Source organism: Loxodonta africana, chromosome 6 (genome assembly GCF_030014295.1).
Source record: "Loxodonta africana isolate mLoxAfr1 chromosome 6, mLoxAfr1.hap2, whole genome shotgun sequence".
Classification (NCBI taxonomy): domain Eukaryota; kingdom Metazoa; phylum Chordata; class Mammalia; order Proboscidea; family Elephantidae; genus Loxodonta; species Loxodonta africana.
Genome location: NC_087347.1, coordinates 73,645,793 through 73,671,590, shown reverse-complemented (window position 1 = coordinate 73,671,590; position 25,798 = coordinate 73,645,793). Strand labels below are relative to the sequence as shown.

Below are 25,798 nucleotides of genomic sequence, written 5' to 3'. Positions count from 1 at the left end.
GGTGTATCAACAAACGAACCCAAAGCTGGAAGGGCTCACTTGTCTATGCTTAGAAATTTAGAAGACAGCTACCTGGCCAACCAACTGGAAGAGATCCATATTTGTGCCCATTCCAAAGAAAGGTGATTGAACAGAATGCAAAAATTATCAAACAATATCATTAATATCACACACAAGTAAAATTTTGCTGAAGATCATTCAAAAGTGGCTGTTGGCAGGGCCAAGATGGTGGAATAGACATATGCTTCCAGTGAGCCCTCTTACAACAAAGACCTGGAAAAACAAGTGAAACAACTGTATTTATGACAAGTTATGAGCCCTGAACATCAAAGGCAAAGTTAGAAAATGAACTGAGCCGCAGGAGGAGGAAGAGACGGTTCAGAAGTGGAGAGGAGTTACCGGACCTGAATCGCTGGGAGCCCTCAGGCACCATTCCCGGGAGTGGCTGCCGCGGGCTGATACTAGCATTTGGCTGCAGTTTCCTCAGGGAGAAGCAACCAGCCACACAGCCTACGCACACCTCTGGAACCAAGGAAGAACGGTGCTCTCGGCAAAAGCGTATACTTGCGTATACTTTACCACGCCCCCTGCCCCCAAAGCGGCTTCACCAGCTGTTGATTTCCCTGGGCCTCAGATAGGCCCCATTGAGCACCTGGAGTCATCCTCCTGGCCTTGGAGAAGGAATAAAATTCACAATTGGGGGAAAAGATAATTTGCCAGCTCCACTAACTGGTGGAGCTCAGGACAGAAGCGGCTCCTGTCCAGGCATAAATGGTCCATGGACTTTGGGTACCTTACCCCCTGCATGCCTATTTCAGGAGAATAGGCCCTTGTTGGCAGACTACAGCTGTTCCAGCTGTGTGGTGGAGAGGTGGGTGTTTGATATTTGACACACTTTGCCTATTAAACAGGGTGCTCACCTACCCACATCAGGGGCCTAAGGACTAGTGGCTCCACTCAGGTCACCCAGCCAGCCACGACAGGGGTCCAAGGAGAATTGGTACCTCCCAGTCCTTACAACCAAAAACATTGCATGCCCACGGTCCATCTGCAGAACCCACCCACCTGTACACTTTAGGAACAGGGATACACTTTCCTCACAGACATTCAGGGGATGATTCTCAGCCCCCTGCCTTGTTCAGAGCATGACCCCCTGCTGCAATCAGACTCCAGAACCTATGCCAATCACCCCTGCCCCTCTAAGACTGTAGGACAGAGCCTGTACCACACACTTGATGATCAGCTACCTGGACACCTGAGCTGAATTCATACAAAAAAAGTAAATGGACTCCTAGTTTGATATACCTGATAACAACTGTACCCATCTGGGGACAGGATGTCAGAGCTTCAAGGGTGAAAATAATCAAGCTAGCTCACTCATGTAACCCATTTGGGCATAACAAAACAAAACAAAGCAAGAAGCTAGGATACAGTAAGCAAACAAAATAAACTAAAACAATGACTTATAGATGGCTTGGAGACAAAAGTCACTGTCAAGTCACATAAAGAAACAGACCATGATCGCCTCAACAAGCTCTCAAAACAAAGAATCAAGGGATCTTCTAGATAAAAGTGCATTCCTGGAATTACCAGATGCAGAATACAAAAGATTAACATACAGAACCCTTCAAGACATCAGGAAGGAAATCAGGCAATACGCAGAACAAGCCAAGGAACACACAAATAAAGGAGCCGAAAAGATTAAAAAGGTTATTCGGGAACATAATGAAGAATTTAATAAACTGGAAAAATTCATAGACACACAGCAGTCAGAAATTCAGAAGATTAACAATAAAATTACAGAATTAGACAACTCCATAGAAAGTCAGAGGAGCAGAATTGAGCGTAAAGCAGAATTTGTGAACTTGAAGATAAAGCACTTGGCACTAATATATTTCAAGAAAAATCAGATAAGATCACATTCGAAAAGAAGAAAGGGCCAAAATCAAAGAATTATCCCTACAACTTGAACAAATAGAGAGAGAGAGCAACAAAAGAAACCCTCAGGCACCAGAAGAAAGCACATAACAAAAATTAGAGCAGAATTAAATGAAACAGAAAACAGAAAAACAATTGAAAGAATTAACAAGACCAAAAGCTGGTTCTTTGAAGAAACCAAAAAAATTTATAAGCTATTCGCCAAACTGACAAAAGAAAAACTGGAGAGGAAGCAAATAACCCAAGTAAGAAATGAGATGGGTGATATTACAACAGACCCAACTGAAATTAAAAGAATCATATCAGCTTACTTTAAAAAATTGTATTCTAACAAATTTGAAAACCTAGAAGAAATGGATGAATTCCTAGAAACACACTACCTACATAAACTAACACAAACAGAGGTAGAACAACTAAATAGACCCATAATAAAAGAAGAGATTAAAAAGGTAACCAAAAAACTCCCAATGAAAAAAAGCCCTGGCCCGGATGGCTTCATAGCAGAGTTCTACCAAACTTTCAGAGAAAAGTTAACACCAGTACTACTAATGGTATTTCAGACCATAGAAAAGGACGGAATACTATGAAACTCATTTTATGAAGCCAGCATATCCCTGATACCAAAACCAGTAAAGACACCACAAAAAAAGAAAATTACAAACCTATATCCCTCATGAGTGCAGATGCAAAAATCCTCAACAAAATTCTAGCCAATAGAATTCAACAACATATCAAAAAAAAAAAATTCACCATGACCAAGTGGGATTTATACCAGATACGCAGGGATGGTTCAACATTTTAAAAAAATTAATGTAATTCATCATATAAATAAAACAAAAAACAAGAATCAGAAGATTTTATCAATTGATGCAGAAAAGGTATTTGACAAAGTTCAACACCCATTCATGATAAAAACTCTCAACAAAATGGGAATAGAAGGAAAATTCCTCAACATAATAAAGGGCATTTATACAAAGCCAATAGCCAACATCATCCTGAATGAAGAGAGTCTGAAAGCTTTCCCCTTGAGATCGGAAACCAGAAAAGGATGCCCTTCATCACCACTCTTATTCAACATTATGCTGAAGGTCCTAGCCAGAGCAATTCGGCTAGATAAAAAAATAAAGGGCATCCAGATTGGCAAAGAAGAAGTAAAAGTATCTCTTTTTGCAGATGACATGGTCTTATACACAGAAAACCTAAAGAATCCTCAGGAAAACTACTGAAAGTAATAGAAGAGTTTGGCAGATTATCAGGATACAAGATAAACATACAAAAATCAGTTGGATTCCTCTATACCAACAAAAAGAACATCGAAGAGAAAATCACCAAATCAATACCATTTACAGTAGCCCCCAAGAAGATAAAATACTTAGGAATAAATCTTACCAGAGATGTAAAAGACTTATACAAAGAAAACTACAAAACATTTCTGCAAGAAAACAAGAGACCTACGTAAAGCCGAAAAACATACCTTGCTCATAGATACGAAGACTTAACATTGTAAAAATGTCTATTCTACCAAAAGCGATCTATAGATACAACGCAATTCCAATCCAAATTCCAAGGACATTCTTTAATGAGATGGAGAAACAAATCACCAACTTCATGTGGAAGGGAAAGAGGCCCCAGATAAGTAAAGCATTACCAAAAAAGAAGAACAAAGTGGGAGGCCTCACTCCACCTGATTTTAGAACCTATTATACTGCCACAGTAGTCAAAACAGCCTAGTACTGGTACAACAACAGATACATGGACCAATGGAACAGAATTGAGAATCCAGACATAAATCCATCCACATATGAGCAGCTGATATTTGACAAAGGCTTGAAGTCAGTTAAATGGGGAAAAGATAGTCTGTTTAACAAACGGTGCTAGCATAACTGGATATCCATCTGCAAAAAAATGAAACAAGACCCATACCTCATATCATGCACAAAAACTAACTCAAAATGGACCAAAGACGTAAACATAAAAATCTAAAATGATAAAGATCATGGAAGAAAAAATAGGGACAACTTTAGGAGCCCTAATACATGGCATAAACCGTATACAAAACATTACTAACAATGCAGAAGAAAAAGTAGATAACTGGGAGCTCCCAAAAATCAAACATCTATGCTCATCCAAAGACTTCACCAAAAGAGTAGAAAGATTACCTAAACACTGGGAAAAAGCTTTTAGCTATGACATTTCCAATCAGTGCCTGATCTCTAAAATCTATATGATACTGCAAAAACTCAACTACAAAAAGACAAATAACCCCAGAAGAACTAGTTGGTGCCTGGCCACAACCGATGACTGCCCTGACAGGGAGCACAACAGAGAACCCCTGAGGGAGCAGGAGATCAGTGGGATGCAGACCCCAAATTCTCACAAAAAGACCATACTTAATGGTCTGACTGAGACTAGAGGAATCCCGGCGGTCATGGTCCCCAAACCTTATGCTGGCCCAGGACAAGAACCATTCCCGAAGGCAACTCATCAGACATGGAAGGAACTGGACAGTGGGTAGGAGAGAGATGCTGACGAAGAGTGAGCTATTTGTATCAGGTGGACACTTGAGACTGTGTTGGCATCTCCTGTCTGGAGGGGGCATGGTAGGGTAGAGAGGGTTGGAAGCTGGCAAAATTGTCACAAAAGGAGAGACTGGAAGGGCTGACTCATTGGGGGAGAGAAAGTGGGAGTATGGAGTAAGGTGTATATAAACTTATATGTGACAGACTGACTTGATTTGTAAACGTTCACTTGAAGCTCAATAAAAGTTAAAAAAAAAAAAGACAAATAACCCAATTAAAAAACGGGCAAAAGATATGAATAGACACTTCACTAAAGAAGACATTCAGGAACTAACAGATACGTGAGAAAATGCTCATGATCATTAGCCATTAAAGAAATGCAGATCAAAACTACAATGAGATTCCATCTCACTCCAACAAGGCTGGCATTAATCCAAAGAACACAAAATAAGAAATGTTGGAGAGATTGTAGAGAGACTGGAACACTCATACACTGCTGGTGGGAATGTAAAATGGTACAAGCACTTTGGAAATTGATTTGGCGTTTCCTTAAAAAGCTAGAAATGGAACTACCAGATATCCCACTCCTTGGAATACATCCTAGAGTGATGTATTCTTACATCCTTACAGTGATGAATCTGTGAAACATTTCATAACATGGAGGAATCTGGAAGGCATTATGCTAAGTGAAATTAGTCAGTTGCAAAAGGACAAATATTGTGTAAGACCACTATTATAAGAACTCGAGAAATAGTTTAAAGAGAGAAGAAAATATTCTTTGATGGTTACGAGAGGGGGAAGGGAGGGAGGGAAAAAGAGGGGTATTTACTAATTAGATCATGGATAAGAACTATTTTAGGTGAAGGAAAAGACAACACACAATACGGGAGAGGTCAGAACAACTGGACTAAACCAAAGCAAAGACGTTTCCTGAATAAACTGAATGCTTCAAAGGCCAGCACAGCAGGGGTGGGAGTTCGGGAGCCATGGTTTCAAGGGACATCTTAGTCAATTGGCATAATAAAATCTATTAAGAAAACGTTCTCCATCCCACTTTGGAGAGTGGGTTCTGGGGTCTTAAACATTAGCAAGTTGTCATCTAAGATGCATCAACTAGTCTCAACCCACCTGGACCAAAAGAGAATGAAGAACACGAAGGACACAAGGTAATTATGAGCCCAAGAGACAGAAAGGACCACATAAACCAGAGACTATATCAGCCTGAGACCAGAAGAACTAGGTGGTGCCTGGCCATAACCAATGACTGCCTTGACAGGGGACACAACAGAGAACCCCTGAGGGAGCAGGAGAGCAGTGGGATGCAGACCTCAAATTCTTGTAAAAAGATCAGACTTAATGGTCAGACTGAGACTAGAAGGGCCCAGGAGGTTATGGTCCCCAGACCTTTTGTTAGCCCAAGGCAGGAACCATTCCCAAAGCCAACTCTTCAGACAGGGATTGGACTGGACAATGGGATAGAAAAAGATGCTAGTGAAGAATAAGCTTCTTTGATCAAGTAGACACTTGAGACTATGTTGGCATCTCCTATCTGGAGGAGATATGAGAGGGCAGAGGCGGTCAGAAGCTGGTGGAATGGACATGAAAATAGAGAGTGGAGGGAAGGAGCAGGCTGTCTCATTAGGGGGAGAGCAATTAGGAGTATATAGCAAGGCGTATGTATATAAATTTTTGTATGAGAGACTGACTTGATTTGTAAAGTTTCACTTAAAAAAAAAAAAAAGCACAACAAAAATTTAAAACCAAAAGCAGTTACAACAGTACGTCAGAAAAGGATGTGGAATGAGGGATATCATTGCTTATGTCACATGGATCTTGACTGAAAGCAGAGAATATCAGAAAGATGCTTACCTTTGTTTTATTGACTATGCAAAGGCATTCAACTGTATGGATCATAACAAAGTATGGACAACATTGCCAAGAGTGGGAATTCCCGAACACTTAATTGTACTCATGAGGAACCTGTACTTAGACCAAGAGGCAGTTGTTTGAATAGAACAAGGGGTTAGTGCATGGTTTAAAGTTAAGAAAGGTGTGCATAAGGGTTATATCCTTTCACCATACTTATTGAATCTGTATGCTGAGCAAAGAATCCGAGAAGCTGGACTATATGAAGAGGAACACAGCATCAGGACTGGAGGATGACTCATAACCTGTGATATACAGATGACATAACCTTGCTTGCTAAAAGTCAGGAGGGCTTGAAGCACTTACTGATGAAGATCAAAGACTACAGCCTTCAGTATGGACTACACCTCAACATAAAGAAAACAAAAATCCTCACAACTGAACCAAGAAGCAACATCATGATAAATAGAGAAAGGACTGAAATCAAGGATTTCATTTTATTTGGATCCACAATCAACGCCCACAGAAGCAGCAGTCAAGAAATCAAATGACGCATCACATTGGGCAAGATTGTTATAAAAGACCTCTTTAAAGTGTTAAAAAGCAAAAATGTCACCTTGAGGCCTATGGTGTACCTGGCCCAAGCCAGGATATTTTCAATCACCTTATATGCATGCAAAAGCTGGACAATGAACGAGGAAGACTGAAGAAGAATAGATGCCTTTGAATTATGGTGCTGGCGAAGAATATTGAACATACCATGGACTGCCAGAAGAAAGAACAAACCTGTCTTGGAATGCTCCTTAGAAATAAGCATGGTGAGACTTTGTCTCACATACTTTGGACATGTTATTAGGAGGGGTCAGTCCCTGGTGAAGGACATCATGCTTGGTAAAGTAGAGGGTCAGAGAAAAAGGGGAAAGTCTCAACAAGATGGACTGACACAGTGGCTGGAACAATGGGCTCAAACATAGCGACGATTGTTAGGATGGCGCGGGACCAGGCAGTGTTTTGTTTAGTGTTTGTACACAGGTTTGCTGTAAGTTGGAACTGATTCGATGGCACCTAACAACAACAATTGGTTAGAATTAACCAAAATGATTTCAAAAAGATTGGATAGTTTGAAAGAATAGAGTCAGTCACAGGAAAAGGCATTGGACAATACGTTTAGGGGCCAAAGAAATCTGCATAGTCATATGGAAGCAAGTAGCTTAATGAAAGAAAATTAGACTTGTGGCAATTAGTTCATCACACAATTTTTATGTATTTATTTCAGCTATGGACAGATATAATAGAAGATAAGAATAGCCTCAAGGAATTTGCAGTCTAATTACGAAGACCCGAGAATGCCTACCAGATTATTGTTAAAGCATGTTTGTGAGACTACTCTACAGTGTTTATTGTTCTTGCTGGCTATTCTCTTAGCCTAATAATGTGGGGAAAATAGAATAAAGGAGAAGTAGATGGGAAGGAAGGGGAATGTGGCTAAGAAACATTAAGACTCTTATGGCATGCAGGCCAAACTTAAAGCAATACATCCACGGTTTTAAAGCTGGAAACTGCAGCTTTTATCTAATTAAGTCTCTTATTTTGCAGACAAGGAAACTGGGGCCTGTCTAGCAAAACTTCCCAGCTGTTCAGTGGCTGGACTCAGGACCTTCCTTGACCTGCAGCCTAGTGTCCTTTCTGTCACAATAAAGTGTCCTTGAAGGTGAAATAAAATGATTGAAGTCTCCTTATACCTGGGTCTAAAGAGCTTTAGTTTTCCCTTTGATGGTCGGATGGTTTTTAAGAATTACTTGATTACCTAAATCAGGAATTCTTTTTTTGTATAACAGTTTTCATGAATCCTCATACCTTGGTTATGAAAACAGAAAACTATTAATGCTAAAATTCCCAGTCCTTATCAAAGAGAAAATTCAATAATTAATGTGAGTAACAGACTAGAAATTTTTTAACATATATTCACCAATCCCTCCACTTTCATGTCTTGAACCTATACGATGATTTGCAAATTTTATATTTCCCACCTGTCCTCTTTTATGAATTTCAGTTTCATGTTTCAGCCACCACATCTTTACCTGTTTTCCTCCCATGACCTAGAACTCAACATGAAGCCTGCCAGCTTCCCCTCCACACATCACTATTTCTGTCAATGACACTATCATTCTTCCAGTCATGCAATTTTGATCTTGGCATCATCTCTGGCTCTTCTTGTCTTCCACATCTATTGGGTCACTAATTTCAGTGGCCTCTTGCTGAAAAATCTCTCTCAACTCCATTTCCTCTTTTCTAATCTCATTTGGTACACTCTAACCTAGGCTCTCATAATCCTGTAACTGCTTCCCAGTTTTGCACTAGCAACCCACCCTGCAACCCTTGTAGGAAGAACGTACCCGTTGCGGTGGAATCAGCACCGACTCATAGCAACCCTACAGGACAGAATAGAACCATCCCATAGGGTTTCCAAGGAGGGGCTGGTGGATTTGAAATGCCAACCTGTTGGTTATCAGCTGAGTTCTGAACCACTGTGCCACCAGGGCTTCTCTAAAACATCATCAGAATAAAAACTTTATTCTCTTGTTTCTGACTTTCCACAGTTTCCCTGTAACCAGGGAGTGTAAAATTCAAATTCAAAACCCAGAATACGTGACCTATACCTTTGCAACCTCAGCTCACACTTTCCTCCACAGAACCATCCTCCCCCAATCAACAGTCATTTTTCTTCCCAATACCCATTCCCACCTTTTGCCCACATCCGAAATGGATTCTAGTTCCCTCATCTGATTTCTGCTCTGTTAAAGCCACCAACCAGAGCAGTAGACCATGACCCTTCCTCGAAATTCGAGAAGGTACCTACTGTTGGTTCTACCGAAGCAGCCTTCATCCCTATCTCCTCAGGAATATCTTTGTATGTCTATTCCCTTCCCAATTTAACTTCTGTAGGACAGTAAGTAGTCTCCTATCTCTTTGTATCCTACTGCCTATCGCCACAGTAAATGTTGATGAGAACTGCCTTGATGGAATTGGTAGTGTTACTACCAACAAGATGGTAAGGTACAAAGGGGCGAAGAAGTCACTCCGCCCCCCTCCCCCCCCCCCTCCGCCGTTCTCCCAACTACAGGGCAGGTGCACTTTGAGGACAGGGAAGTCCCCTAACAGCCCCGCGGGGGGCGCGCAGACGTCCTCGGTGGGTTCCTGGGCGGATCGCACGCCTCGGTGATGAAGGCCCCGGAGGCCAGAGTTCGTTCCCCACGCCCGGCTTGCTGGCGTGTGTGAGCGGCTGCCGGGTAGGCGGGCGTGCCAGGCGAGGGCAGGGGGATTCCGCGGTTTCGCGGTTCCGCGGTCGGAGGTAGGTGGTGCTGTTGCTGTGACTGTCTTCCTCATTGGCGCCGGGCGGAGAGGCGGAATGTTCAACTCCTGACTCGGCGGAAGCGTGGAAGCTGCGCGGGCCGCCGTCCTCCCGGCCCTCTGCCGCCGTCCTCGCTGCGCGCGGGGCCTCCGCGCCCGGCTGCTGCTCGCGCCCGGTCGGGGAGCCAGGTAAGGGCCAGGCTGGAGGCCGCGGAGGCCAGGGAGGGAGGGAGGCAGGCCCGCCGCGCTCGCGAGTTGCCCCATCGTCTCGGGGCCGAGGCCCAGTTGGAGGCCGGAGTCCAGCGGGCCTAGGGGCGCCCCACAGGGCACCCCTTCCCGGGCCGGGCTCCGCCCAGGCGGTAGCGGCGGGAGTGAGCGTTCCCGGCTTTCGCGGAGCTCAGTGCTGGACCTCCGCAGCTCCGCGACCAAGTGCAGCTCGGGGAAGTTCGGGCCCGACAGACGGAGAAGTTGGCGCCGGAAGAGCGGGACGCAGTCCCGAGCGTCTCAGGCTTTCTCGGCCCTGGGCATGCAGCGCGGTCGTGGGACGCCTCCTCGCTCGCGGCGCTCCTCCTCCCGGGCCTCGCTTCCCATCGCAGAACACGGGGCCCGGCCGGCCGAGCCCTGGACCCCGGGGCGGGTAGCGCCGGACAGCCGGCTTGCAGGGGCGAAACGCGGACCTCCCAAATCAGGGCAGGATGCAGACCATTTCCCATCAGAGGTCTGTGCATGCGAGCAGAGACGCCTAACTTCTGCTTTCTAGGGCACTCGGCCCAGAGTGGTATTTCCCACCGACAGTGACGGCTCCCTGCCCTTCCTGAGGCGTCCTTGAGCAACCTGGAGCTCGCAATCGCCCGCACACTCGAACTTCCCCACTTGACTTCCACGAGAGCAGAGGGGATCCCCTTGACTGACCCCTTGGAGGCCCCGGTTTCGTGCACGCTGAGACCTGCCGCAGGCCCAGAGACGAACGCTGAGGCTGCCTCCACGCCTGCTCGCTCGTGACAGCTATCCTAAAAACTTTAAAGCTCGTTAGATGACATTGAATTTCTTGAAAAATGGGGTGCTATTGTTAGATTTTTCGACTCGTTTGTTTGTTTGTTTTGGTATTATTAGATTGCCGAAAATGTATGTTCCTGATGCGCTAGATACCTGGCATAAGCACTGTTATGGGGGACTTAATTACTATTTGTGTTAGTTTCTTCAATAATGAAATCAACACAGTTTAGTGGCCTATTCCAGTGTTATTAACAGTAAGCAGCTTGCAATACTGGTGTGTTAGAATCGTATTACAGAATTAATTTGAGGATATCTGAGTTAATATTGTTAAAGTAGACTTCTGTATTCACCCTAGAGCTGTTGTAGGAGAGCCTTCTGGCTTTCCTGACATTAACTAAAGTGAACAGCCAGGATTCAGTGGATCTAGACCTGCAACATATTTTAAGACAGGATTAGACAAGTGAGTCAAGGCCAGTTAATGACGTCTTTGTAATGGGACCATCTCTACAGTGAAATTTCTTGCTGTTTTTTCATTTTAAAAAACGTATGTGATAGTGGCATTTAAATTATGGTTTTAGCCATTTGTAGAGCTTTTGTTTGCATTCCTGCTACAGTAGTGAGAGACTTGGGAGATTGCAAATGAATGTGAATTTAGTTTGTTTGGAAAGAGAATTCAGATAAAGAAAAATGGTCTTTTGGAGCTGTGTGTACTGCTAATTTTAATCTTTAACACTCTGATTCCTACTATAACTTTTTGGGGTTATTTTGGGAGTTTTTTGTTTTTTTATATATAAGCTGGAAAATATTGTTTAAATCCAAAGTTTTAGCAGTTATATTTCCAGGTAAGTGACCATAATGCAATGGCCAGGACATTTTTTTTCCTTGTCCAGGAAAGCAAATAGATGGTTGATCTCTTTTTCTAATTCTTTTAGGGAACACTTAGGTCACATTAAAGAGAGAGAGAGTAATATCCAAATATTAAGAATTTGGATCTAAAAATGGATGGTCAAAGATCTTGGGAACTAAGGGACCTTCTTGCCAAAAACAGAAACTTGGCAAGTTGCACTGTATATTTTAAGTCAGTACAAGAGTAAGTGTTATTGGCAATACATTGGCTGAGTGCTTATCTGGAATGAGTAGTGAAACTGACTTTGATAGGGCTACAAAACTGTGAACTGAAGTCATGAGGGGCATGGAGTGAATAATCCATTCATCAGAGAAGACACTTGAGAAATTACAATGACGTTTCTTGAAGAGTTCAGACATAAAGTGAAGCTATCAGTGTGGAGTTGAAAGAGCAAATGGATAGTTGATTCTGGAAATTGATAGATTCAGAGAAGAGAAGGAGAGAATCTTTTTTTTTTTTTCAAACAAGAAAAAAGTGTGCACGGTGATACAGTGTTGCTTGGAATAAGATTTTTAATATCTGTATCCTGAGGTGTAGGAAATAAAAATCAACCTGGATCATTTGTTTTCCATTTTATTCCACCCAGGAAAGATTGACAGGGAGGGTACCTTGTGTATCTAAATGTAATAGGAAGAGCTAAGGCACCTTTTGTTCTTACTACAGGGAAGATGAGGCTAATTGTCTTGTGTCTATTAGCCCTGCCCCACTGCACACAAATAAGCAGAGTTCCAGCTGTGGCCAGAAAACTGTACCTGTTAAGGGAAGAGAGCTATAATGCTAGCGCTTAGGTTGGTTTGATTGATACATGGGTGCTTTTGTGTGAAACACTGCTATGGACAGCAGAAGCATCGATTATGCCCCAAAAGTGGTTAAATAGTCCCTACACAGTAGAAGAGTCTGTGGGAGCAAAGCAGCTGCACATTTCACACCCTAACCCCAGCATCACAATTGCTAATAGGAAATTAAAGCCTCATTGAACTTAGGTGGATGCTAAGCAATCTAGCAATTACTGTAATAAGAAAAGGTCTGCTTAAAGTGGTGGTGGAGGAGGGAGGGAAATTAGAAGAAAGAGGCAGAATGAGATATAGTGGAAAAAGACTGATATCGCATGGTGGAAAAAATGATTATGACTTGGAGTCAGACCTGAGTTTGAATCCCAGTTGTACCGCTTGTACATATGTAGCTTTCACACCCTTGATCCTTCGTTTCCTCAGATAGGAACTGGGGACAGTAATAGCTGCTTTATAAGGATAAACCTATGAGACATCACATGGATATGCTTGAACTAATGCCTGGAGCTTCAGCCACCATAGCTGAGTAGTGGAGAAGGCTGCTTTTCCACATTTCTCACAGTTTACACAGAGAAGGATATATCCAGCTGGGGCTTGCTCTTGGTAGCCTGCCCTGTCCCTATATCATACATATGTGTGTATGTAGGAGGTGGGACCTTTTCATAGTTAAACTCTCCTGCTTTGAGTTATAAGGATTTCTAAATTGGTTCTGTGTACCTCAATGTTTATATACAGCTTTGTAATATTCTTGAGGGAGGATCTGAAAATTAATGGATTTAAATATCTATATGAAAAATTTAGAAGTTGTATGAATAGGCGAAACTACTTAGAACGATTCTTAAAGCTGATTGTGAGCACAGCTTGTCTTCAGGGCCCAAAGCCCTTCTTTCTGGACTCACGTCTGGTCTTCCACATAAAAAAAAAAATATAGGAATACCAAAATGCGAAGGAAAGAATTGTTCTCTTCTACGTTCTCCCAAGATCTAAAGGTCATGGAGCAAATATTTGCTTATTAAACTTTTCTACCAAAGTACTCTACTGCGGGGAAGGATGAATGTGTTCCTTCGGGGATCTGTAAACACGACTATCGGTACCCCCACTGCAAGCAAGAACTCTCTTTGCAATCTCATTTTTTATCATAAAAATTCCTGTGGATTTTGCATTCTCTTCTATACTATTATTTTACTTTATTGATTAAGCCAGTACAAACAGACATTAAACAGATTTATTCCCCCAAATCTTAAAGTAAAATTGATCCTGGAGGATATGTGTTTATTCATACATCCTTTGTGCATTGCTTTATGCTCCAGGTGAGGGAATACACACATTTGAGGAACGTAGGATTGGTCCCGATGAATGGAACTTCGTCAGTAAGTTCTGCCACCCAGCCCACTGCAGAGGTAACGCAATTCCGTTTTGCGGAGAAAAGAATAGGTAATCCGGATCATGATCCAAAGACTTTATTTCAGTGGTTCTACTGTGGTTTTCAAGATGAAGACAGCTCTTTGTTTTGGGAGTGGAAGGGGAAGAGTGAGTTGTAGGATGGAAATCTGGAGTGTGTCGCACCTTCCCAGCCAGTTTCGGCAGGGCTAGAAACAAGAGTTGAGTAGCATAGGACCTCGGGGTGGGTGGGAGACTGGCTGACTGAAATAAGCCTTGTTTACTTACAAGCGGCTGCGTCTTCCCGTCTTCCTCCCCATATAACCAGTAAACCAGTTGCTGTCAAGTTGATTCTGACTCATGGCAACCTCACATGTGTCAGAGTAGAACTGTGCTCTATAGAGTTTCCGGTGGCTGGTTTTTCTGAAGCGAATTGCCAGGCCTTTGTTCCAAGGTGCCTCTGGGTGGACTCGAATCTCCAAACTTTCAGTTAGCAGGCAAGAGCACATTAACCATTTGCCCCACCCGGGGATTCCCCACCCCATATACCTGTGAATTATTCTTCTAGCCAACCCATAGAAACTGCCCTTTCAGCATTTCCTGCTTTATTCAGACTCGGATCTGATTCTGTTCCTTCATGTCTCTAGTGGTTCAGCATAACATGCCTCCAGTTATTAAACACTAGAACCCCTGCAGTGAACCACGACATAGATTATACCTACTTCACGTTTTCTTTCTGGGCTTCTATGTGCGCGTAGACACATTTCCTGACAGCATTTCTGTGGCATAAGTGCCACTACCCACCACATTTCTGTCCCTCTTATATTTTACTTCTGATAACAACAAAGAAGTGTGTCCTGGAAGTCTGTTTTCATTATTTGAAGTATTAAAGTACAAATAAGAATGCTTCAATTAACTGTTGTTGTTACCCAAAACCAAACCCGCTGCTGTCGAGTCGATTCCGACTCATAGCAACCCTATAGGACAAAGTAGAACTGCCCCATAGAGTTTCCGAGGAGCGCCTGGTGGATTTGAACTGCCGACCCTTTGGGTAGCAGCCACAGCACTTAACCACTACGCCACCAGGGTTTCCCTGTTGTTGTTAGGTGCCGTCAAGTCAGTTCCCACTCATGGGGACCCTATGTACAACAGGACGAAACACTCCTGGCCCTGCTCCTTCCTCACAATCGTTGTTATGCTCGAGCCCGTTGTCGAAGCCGCTGTGTCAGACCATCACATTGACGGTCTTCCTTTCTTTCGCTGACCCTCTGCTTTACCAGGCACGACGTCCTTCCTAAGGGACTGGTCCCTCTTAATAACATGTCCAAAGTACATGAGATATAGCCTGTCCATCCTTCCTTCTAAGAAACGTTCTGGCTTTACTTCTTCCAAAACAGATTTGTTCATCCTTGTGGCAGTCCTTAGTTTATTAACTAGTTCGTTTTTATTTTAACCTTTACTGTGACTGGAGAGTTATATTACCTGTATGTAAAGCACAGAAATAGGAAAAAGAAAAAAAAAAAAAAAAAAGGAGACTAGCTATTCTGTTTTTAACTTAAAATTTGCTTCTCTCAGCTGTCCAGCATGAAGAGCCTTACTCATTGTGCCCAACCTGTTCTTTACAGGATCAACTCTTGCCTGGTGGTGGTGTTGGAGAAAGGCAGGAATTATCTGTAGGAGACACAGCAGTAGTTAGTTCTGTTCTCGTGCCTAGTGTCTCAGGTATCTAGGGCTGCTGTAGCAGAAGTACCACAAGTGGATGGCTTTAACAAACAGAAATTTATTTCTGCACAGTATAGGAGGCTAGAAGTCCAAATTCCAGGGGAAGGCTTCCTCTCCCTGTCACCTTTGTGGAAGGTCCTTGTCTCTTCAGCTTCTGTTTCCTGGTTCCTTGGAGATTTCCATGTGGCTTGACTTGACATCAATCTTCCCCCCTCTCTGCTTGCTTGCTTGCTTGTTTAATCTCTTTTATATCTCAGAAGAGATTGACTCAAGACACACCATGCACTAATCCTGTCTTATTAACATAACAAAGACAGCCCATTCCCGAATGGGTTTATAACCATAGGCATAGAGATTATGATTTACAACACATATTTTGGGGGGACACAATTCACTCCATAACACCTAGTCAGCTCTTATCATTTTTAGTGATTAAAAACAAACAAACATAAACAATAGGGCAACAGTCCTGTTCAGGAATAGAAATCTTTGAATCTTAGACCCTGGTATTATGGACAAATGCACCAAGCCAGAACTTTCCCCATTTTTTGAAGGCAAGAATCTTACAAAAAAAAAAATTGTAGAACCATGATCCAAGTGGTATTGCTGTAATACACATGATGATAAAGCACATTTTTATTAGTTTATTCACTGACCTATGTTAAGGAGGCTGAAATAATAGTAGCGTAAATAAATATTAGAGCAGCAAGGTTGGCAAAAAAAAATTAGTTAGGGGCTGAGGGCTTTTCTCTAGAAGGTGTTTGTGTGTGTTTATGTGTGTCCAGATCATGATAAAAAAAAAAAGGCAAATTAGTTTTCCTTCCTATATTGCATCAAAAATAAACTTAACTATTTACTTTTGTGAAGTAAGAATAGAAGAAATTGTAAATCAGGGATAGAAAAAGAGGACGGATATGAGTTCAGAAATTATAGGTCCATACAAACTTAAAAGATAGAAAAATCCAGAAAAAAAAGCCCGAAGTCTTATTTTCTGGTAAAGTTATGAATCTTTTTATAAAATAGATTTAACTTAAAAAAAATATGATATCCAGTTATTTAATGAAGCAGAATCTGCCAGGCGCTCCTTGGAAACTCTATGGGGCAGTTCTACTCTGTCCTATAGGGTTGCTATGAGTTGGAATGGACTCAATGGCAGTGGGTGTGTGTGCGTGGTTGCAGTGTCTTTAGGTAGCTGCCTGTTTGTCATGCAGTAGTAAAACCTGGAAAGAAGACAACAACCACCAAAGTGAGTGCTGTATTTGAATAAATAGACCTAGAAACCCTGGAAGCTAAAACGTGCAGGCAGCACTGTTTTAACCATTTAAATATTCTTTTTATGAAAAAGTGTTTAAAAGAAAAAGAAATAAAAAACACTTACTGGTGAGGCAAAAATTACCAAAACTAAGAAAAAAAAAACATAACCAATAAACAGAGAGTGAAAATTATGAAAACATACACAAAGAAACACAGATGAAAAGAATTTAGAGATGAGTAGTACATTTATCTTTAATAATAGATCTGCAAAACTAATGAAGCAATTCTGAAAATGGGGAGAGGAAAGCTGTTGAGGAAAGCATACTGACTAAGGACTGGAGAGCGGATGGCTAAATATGATGTCAGGACTTACTGTAATAATTTACCAGTTAACCAGTTGCTGTCGAGTTGATTCTGACTCAAGGCAACCTCCAATGTGTCAGAGTAGAACTGTGCTCTGTAGGGTTTTCAGTGGCTGATTTTTTGGGAGTAGATCCCCATGCCTTTCTTCTGAAGTGCCTCTGAGTGGACCTGAACCTTCAACCTTTTGGTCGATAGTGGAGAGCATTAACCATTTGTATCACCCATGGACTCCATTAAAATAATTAGACAACAACAGTTTCTATTTATTGAGTGTGTACTGTGTGCTGAACACTAGGCAACACACTTTCCACAATACCTCCCACTTTCCAACAATGCAGAATAGGTATCATTGCCAGTGAGGAAACAGGTCATAGAGGCCGAGTACCATGACCAAAGTCAAACAGCTAGCAAACGATAGAGTTTGGAATTTGCTACCAGATTTCTCTGACTAGGGTCTTTCTCCTCAACCATGCTGCTGCTGTGTTGAAATATCTGTTATCTGAAAGTTAGATCTATTAAAGAATCCAAATAATACCATGCAAACCTGATAGCTTCTGGGCTATCAATTTTAAGACATTTGGTAACAGAATAGTAGGGGTTTAGACTTTTCTGTGTATGGGGTTTGGAGATGCTATAGTCTTTTGATCATGATAATCTTATTAGTGGAAATCTTTTTGATGAAACATGGAAACCAAGAGATGGCGTCTAAACATGTTGAATATCTGGTATCGGTCAATAAACGACGCTAGACTCTGAAACTGGACCTTGAACAAAGGTAGGAAGAGCAAAAGTCTGAGTTCCACTGCTGAAAAAACAAAGGGGAGGGAGAAATGAAAGAGGAGAATTGGACCAAGTCCTACAGACTTCTGACTTCTATATTGATTTATGTGAAGTTAAGAAAACAAAAGTTTTTTTTTTTTTTAATTCCTCCCCCAGCGGTTGGATAATGTCTTCAAATATGACAAAACTAGTCTACATGGAGTTTGATTATCTTCTCTCACTATAGCTATTTATTGAGTGTTTCATGTGTGCCAGGCTCTGTATGATAAGTACTTTTCCTGTCAGCTCTTATCCTGACAAGAGCTGTGCAAAATAACTGCTGCTATATCCATTTTCAGATGAAGAAACTGAGGGTCAGAGAGCAAAAGGTGAAGGGTTCAGTGTTACTGAGAGATGGAGACAGAGTTCAAAGTCATGTCTATCTAATTCTGAGACCTTTCTTTTTGTATGCTAGAGTTTTAGGGGGTTCTTTTTTATTTTGTTTTTAATTCAGGGCAAAAGTAGAGGAGGGAAAGAAAAATGACTTATTTGAAGTCAACACTGATCTGAAAAAATCAAGAGGCAAAATAGATGATCTAGAGAAAATAAATCCTTTATTTTCCTTACTATAAGTTAATTTTTAAAAATTTAAAGAAAATTTGTCTTACTATTCAGACACTCAAATAATTGGATTCAACTGCCAAATTAGTGATTTTCAACATTCTGAAAGATGTGATACCCTATTATGCTTTTTTTTCTCCCTGTGATACACTTGCTCTAATCTACCCTATAGTGTTGTATGGTAAACTTTAACATTTAAAATAGTTTTGAGAATTTATGAAGCATAAAGTTAGGATGCTGTAAAATTAGGACTGAGAATTTTTGCATGGAGAAAAATTACCTTTCTTGTGTAAAAGTAATTTTTTTTTAACATGATGAGATGAAAACATCATTTGATTGAGTGTACTCTATAAATAAATTTATATAGAGGACTCTTATTACTCAATTCTGGTATATTAACTGGAGAACATATCTGAAAGTTAGAACAAAATTTGATCAGGTAGCAGTTTTCCCCAAGATGCTCTAAGTATGGTTAACTAGCAACTCAGAAATCCTGTTTTTCTGGCCATAAGTTGAATGTCTTAGAATAATGATTTTAAATTTTAAAGGAGAGAAAGCTCAAGGGTACATATATATGTGGTCTAATATTCATATATTTAGGAATGATACTCTCACTCATGTTTTTCAGCTAAGACCGTGATGCTTTGCCAAGCTTGCTGGAGTTAAAACCTATACTCACACACCCTAGATTGTTAGTCACTTCAGTAATCAGATGAGACATAATTTTTTATGATCTTACAACACATTCAAGTAATTGCATAGTTCCATTCATACGTAGCCAGTTCCTAAATGGCAGGATGTATCGCAAAGTGAGTAAGAGTAATTCTAAGAAGAACATGACTAGTTGCTTCATGTCAGGGGGTGAAGATCCTGTAGAACCGTGCTCCTCAGAGGTCAGCCTTCCTCTGGCACCCTTAAGCCACTTTCAAATATGGCTGATCCTACCTCAGTTCATCCTATTCTTTGGGATTACTCTGAACCAGAAGGAGTTAGATTGATTCATATTGACCTCAACTTTGGCATTAATCATGATAAGTTGATTTCTTTAGGATTGTGTACCGTGTAGGGTTGCACACACCGTGCTTTTTTTTCAATCAGTGTTATGGTTTGGTTTGGAAAGGATTTCTTCCTCCTGTCTTTTCAGTTCTCTCTGTCCGGTGCACACTAAGGGGCTACGTTGCATGTAAACAGAGCTGAGGCATTCAGTCCAATATGAATTTCAGTCCTTGTGGAAACACAGTCTATCAGGAGGTTTGAAATATGGCTTAAACTCAGAGGGGCCCGGTCCTGGAAGCCCCAAACATACTCTCCTCAGTCTCCTAAGAAGCAGCATTTTCCAAATCAGATTTTGCTTCAGAACCCTCTCAAGGCACTTATAAAAACAACAGGTCGCAGGTTTTACTTAATCCGGTTGAAATCCTTCCAGCTACAAAACTTAAAATGGAAGAACAGCCGGAAACTAGTTTATGAATTCGTTCATTCATTCCGTCAACAAATATTTTTGAACAGAGAAGGTACATATTTGTGTGCCTAGCTGTGTGCTAAGTGCTGAAGATATCCAGTTTTAAATAGAAATGGGTTTTACCTTTAGGAAATTATGGTCTGGTGAGAATTAAGTGGGGTAAATGAATGGGTAAAGAAAGAAGGTGCCATGGCACAGAGCGAGGAGCATTTAACTGCTTATGAGGCTCAAAGGAGGTGGTTGGGGACCGGAGTGTGCTGGGCAGAGAAAGGCATTCGATGCAGACACTAGCCTGTGCAAAGGTGTGGAGATGTGAGAGAAGACGGCTTATACTAGCAAGTGTAAGTTGCTCTGTGTGTGTATGAGGAGTGAGAAGACATGAAGTAAATGATGGAGAAAAACACAAGAAAAATTCCCAGCATTAAAGGACATGCATTACAGTCTGAAAGGATAATAAGTATGCTACAGTGACTGAAAAAGACTCACCCCAACCATGTCACTAGTAAACACAATTAGGATTCTGGAAATGAAAAGATGATCCTAAAAGCTTTCAAAGAGAGCAAAAATAATATAAAAAGGGTTAATACTAGAGTAGCAGCAGACTGCTCAATTTCCACATTAGAAACTAGAAGGCTGTGAAGTACTACTTTCAAAGTTATAAGGAAAATAATTCCTGCCTAGAATTGCATATCCAGCCGGGCTATCAATTAAGACATTTTAGGACACTCAGATTCTCTAAGAGGTTACATCTGTGCATTCTTAGGTAGCTGCTGGGGGGATGTACGCTACCAAAACAAGAGCCTAAAAAGAGAAGTCAGAAGATCCAAGAAATGGGGTCCTGTAGAGGAAAAAGGCGATGTAGATTCTTAGGACCATGGTGAAGGGAAGTCCCAGGACAAGTCAGGCCTAGAGAGCAACCATTCTAGATTGAATCAGGATAAAGGGTCCAAGGGAAATGTCCGCAAGAAAAAATAGAAATGAAAAAAATGACCTGATATTTTTGCCAAATTGAGAGTTTTACGTTTCTTAGGGGTGTTTGATGAGGTGAATAAGTGATACCAAAACCAAATCTATTGCTGTTGAGTTAATTCCGACTCTAAAGGACAGAGTAGAACTGCCCCATAGGGCTTCTAAGGCTGTAATCTTTACAGAAACAGACTGCCACATCTTTCTTCCGTGGACCTGCCTGGTGGGTTTGAACCGCCAACCTTTTGGTTAGCAACCAAGCTCTTAACCAGTGCGCCACTAGGGTTCTGAGTAAGTAATACCAAAAACCGATTGTCGTTGAGTTGATTCCGACTCATAGTGACCCTATAGGACAGAGTAGAACTGCCCCATAGGGTTTCCAAGGAGTGATTGGTGGGTTCGAACTGGTGACCTTTTGGTTATCAGCTGAATGCTTAACCACTGTGCCATCAGGGCTGCCCAGGTAAGAGATAGGTGTATAAAAAATTGAGCAAACAGCAAAAGACAAAACAGGGCAATTAATAACTCTAGAAGAAACAAAAAGTTATCTAAGAAAGGAGATATAGTCATTGAATCCCTCATGGCACTACTGGGAATAACATTTACTTTGCAGACTTCTGCAAACTTTGAATGTTGATTTACCCAAAATTTACAAGATAGTTGGAGGCTGCAAGGATTATGAAAAAAAAAATCCTTACCTTCCATACCCAGATTCAAACTGCCATCTTTTTTGGTTAGCAGCCAAGGTCTTAACTTCTGCACCACCAGGATGCCATATCTTCTATAGGAAGAAGTTAATACATAATATCTAAATTGGAAAAAAACCAAGAAATAGCAATATAAGCACATTATTTATAAATATGGAGGTAAATGCCAGAAGAAAATACTAAAGGAGTCGACAGCACAATACTTTTGTTTAGACTGTCAATCTAAATTATCTAAACTTTGGAGTATAAACAAACAACTCTTCCTCTCTCTTGCCTTCTCCCCAGAGTAGAGCAGGGTTTGGTTAGACTTCACGTAAGAAATCAGCATTCGTCAGTGACCTGATGTTCCTAAAAAGGAATTGCTGGTCAGCTGCACATTAAGATCTCTGAGCAGACTATATACCAAAAAAACAAAAAACCAGACCCATTGCCGTTAAGTCGATTCCCACTCAAAGCGACCCTGTAGGACAGAGTAGAACTGCCCCATAGGGCTTCCAAGGAGTGACAGGTGGATTTTGAACTGCCATCCTTTTGGTTAGCAGCTGTAGCTCTTAACCACTGTGCCACCAGGGCTCCAGACTGTGTATATCACCCACCAAAGCCTTGAGTTGTTTATGGAGGAATTATGTCAATTTATATATATAGAAGCTGCCCCTGCCCCCTTTTTTATTTTGAAAAGTCAAAACTCACAGAAGTTTGGAAAGAACAGTAAAATACTCATATACCTTTCACGTAGATTAGTTGTTAGTATTTTGTCACATTTGCTTTCTCTCTCTTTCTACACAAATACCCTTTTTTTGGAAGGGACACTGAACCATTTTAAAGTTGTAGAAATTGTAGATATCATGCTTTAATGCTCCCGTATATATTTCCCAAGAAAAGGACATTCTCTTACGTAACCAAAACACCGTTATTTACTATGGGTAAAATAATGTTACATAATGTATAATTAGTATTGCCCTAAAATCTCAATAGTACCGTAATAATTTTTTTTCTCTTAATCCGGAATCCAGTTAGGCATCACTCATTGCATTTAGTCATCATGTTTAAGTTCCTTTTATGCTAGAAGTTTCTCTGTCCTTTTTTTTTTTTTAAGTCTTTCATGACATGACAATTATGAAGAGCTGAGGCCAGTTTTGTAGACTGTTCTACGGTATGGGTTTTGTCTTTTTGCTCCCTCATTGTAAAACTTTGGCTAATAATTTTAGCGAGAATATGTGTACACATTTATTGATCCACCAGTTTTTAGATTTTTATGTAGGTGCAAGACTTTAGCCCATTGTTTTGCTTGTTGGTTGGTTTTTCCTGCTAACCTATGGTTTAGCGCAGAGTATTAAAAGAATGACCATTTACCTGGAGAATAGTAAAACTCCTTAGACTAAGGAAAATATCACTGCAGTAATCTCTGGGAGGGGTAATCAGTTCCCCTGGAAACAAGCATAATATTTTTTTTAAAAACATTCTTGGCAGTGTTCTTTGGATGATTTAATACATTGGGTTTTTAATCAAGGGCAAATTTTCTACTCTTTAATTAAGTTCTGCTACAGTATATAGCCCAGAGCGTCACTTCTGGGAAAACACTTGGCCAGCTTTTCTGTCATCGTGAAGCTGAAAGTTTGCTTTTGGAATCTAAACACTGGATGTGTGTTCAGTTTGCACATCCTTGTGCCAGGATGTTCAGTTGCTTAGGTTATGTGTATTTTGTGTGAAGTGAGTGCAACGTGGAGAGATGGCATGCTTCAGATGCCAGAAGAGCTATGCAAGCTTGCTGTTGAAAGCACGCTTCCTGATTGTCAGGGCTTCATGATAGGAGACCTGGTGACACAGTAGCCTTTACGCAGAGCTCCTCCGGATGTGCAGGAAGTGCCGCTATAGGTTTTGTCAGGGGGGAAATCTGAGCCATTTTTCTGTGGACAGCTGGGTTTCAAGGTCTGGACAAGTTGCTGTTCAATTTTGCACAGGCTGCCAGGGTGAGTGTTTTCATTTTGATTTGTTTATCGTCTTGCTTTTCTTCCTCCTAAGTCAGCAAGGTTCTTTCTGGAAGTTTCAGAAGATTCATTGTATGTATTATTGAAAGTGGGATTCCAAGGATTCGTTCTAACATGATATTGGTAATTCAACTTCTCTTTTCCTTTCTCTCTACAGATTTTGTGGAAGTATACTACTTTGTCATTATGAGATGTCGTCTCTCGGTACCTCCTTTGTGCAAATTAAATTTGATGACTTGCAGTTTTTTGAAAACTGCGGTGGAGGAAGTTTTGGGAGTGTTTATCGAGCCAAATGGATATCACAGGACAAGGAGGTGGCTGTAAAGAAGCTGTTGAAAATAGAGAAAGAGGTAAGGTCTTTTCCTGCCATCAGAAATGGTCGTGATAACACTTACGTAAGCTTTTCCAACCTAGAGTCAGAGGGTCACAGGGCTGCAAGAGACTTAGCGCAGCCTTTGGGGCCGATCCATGGGGCCGTTTCCCAACTTCCATTCTGGGAACCCCATAAATAGAAATTATTGCAGCGTGTGCCTTAGGGTTGAGTTTTACTAGGGGTCATCTGAACTGAGAGGATTTCTTTCCATGGTGTGAAAGACTGAATGTTCTCTGAGCTCTCCTAGAGGCTGAGGTGAGATTTCAGATCTTCCCAGGCTGTAGGCTCTTGTTTTCCCTAGGTCAGCCAAGAGGGGTCAGTAGAGAGTAATGTCTAAAGTGTCCATTTCCTTTCTTCTCTTTGAAATAGTGTCCATCAGGAGTTGTCTTTGAAAAAGATAAGAAGCACTACTTTTTTTTTACTGAAAAAAGCAATACCAGTTTCTGGACTTTACCTCTACTTGAGGCCAACCATGATGGGCTTTGTTTAATAAAGAATTAAATGTGCTAGACTTTTTTTAAATTTTAGATTTTTTAGATAGACAGCTGCCCTACTTTTTAAATCAGAAAAGGTCCTTGGCTTTCAGAGCTTGAGATTTGTGCTAGTCCTAGACTAGCTTAAAACCCTGAAACCCTTCATCTTTCTCAGGAATATGACACACATGGTCCCCACATTCATTTTGGTCCTGTGAGAATCAAACTAATTGCAGAGCTGACCTGCAAGGGCTCAGAGGCACTGATAACTTTTAATAGCTACCCTCTGGAGCCTGTTTTGGTCATTTCTATTTATGTCTTGTTTTGGTTAATTATTGTTCTTTTCAATATCTTTTATTTATTTTTTTTATTTTTATTGAGCTTTAAGTGAAAGTTTACAAATCAAGTCGGACTCTCATACAAAAATTTATAAACACCTTGCTATATACTCCTAACTGCTCTCCCCCTAATGAGACAGCACACTCCGTCCCTCTACTCTCTCTTTTGGTGTCCATTCGGCCAGCTTCTGACCCCCTCTACCCTCTCATCTCCCCTTCAGACAGGAGATGCCAACATAGTCTCATGTGTCTACTTGATTCAAGAAGCTCATTCTTAACCAGTATCATTTTCTATCCCATATTCCAGTCCAATCCCTGTCCTAAGAGTTGGCTTTGGGAATGATTCCTGTCTTGAGCTAACAGAAGGTCTGGGGACCATGACCTCCGGGGTCATCGTAGTCTCAGCCAGGCCATTAAGTCTGGTCTTTTTATGAGAATTTGGGGTCTGCATCCCACTGCTCTCCTGCTCCCTCAGGGCTTCTCTGTTGTGTTCCCTGTCGGGACACTTATCAGTTGTAGCTGGGGCCATCTAGTTCTTCTGGTCTCAGGCTAATGTAGTCTCTGGTTTATGTGGTCCTTTCTGTCTCTTGGGTTCGTAATTACCATGTGTCTTTGGTGTTCTTCATTCTCCTTTGGTCCAGGTGGGCTGAAACCAGTTGATGCATCTTAGATGGCTGCTTGCCAGCGTTTAAGACCCCAGACGCCACTCGCCAAAGTGGGATGCAGAATGTTTTCTTAATACCCAAACCCAGTGCCGTTGAGTCGATTCCGACTCATAGCAACCCTATAGGACAGAGTAGAACTGCCGCATAGAGTTTCCAAGAAGCGCCTGGTGGGTTTGAACTGCCGACCCTTTGGTTAGCAGCCATAGCTCTATTTTGTTAAGCCAGTTGACTTAGATGTCCCCTGAAACCATGGTCTCCAAACCCCCGCCCCTGCTACTCTGGCCTTCGAACCATTCAGTTTATTCAGGAAACTTCTTTAATTTTGGTTTAGCCCAGTTGTGCTGACCTCTCTTGTATTG

The 25,798-nt window shown here is 41.4% G+C and overlaps 1 protein-coding gene across 5 annotated transcripts in view; it reads left to right on the top strand.

The window, feature by feature from the left end:
* Positions 1–9,733: 9,733 nt before the first annotated feature.
* MAP3K20 (mitogen-activated protein kinase kinase kinase 20) overlaps positions 9,734–25,798 on the top strand; it is a 206,603-nt gene continuing 190,538 nt past the window's right edge. For 2 of the 5 annotated variants that reach the window (XM_064286991.1, XM_064286990.1), the window contains exons 1-2: positions 9,734–9,863; positions 23,748–23,940. In XM_064286991.1, coding sequence (XP_064143061.1) covers positions 23,782–23,940 — 159 coding nt within the window. In that variant the 5' untranslated portion in view covers positions 9,734–9,863; positions 23,748–23,781. Of the gene's footprint in view, positions 9,864–15,406; positions 23,573–23,747; positions 23,941–25,798 lie in introns of those variants that run through there. The other 3 variants (XM_064286993.1, XM_010602818.3, XM_064286992.1) reach the window with 3 other exon arrangements.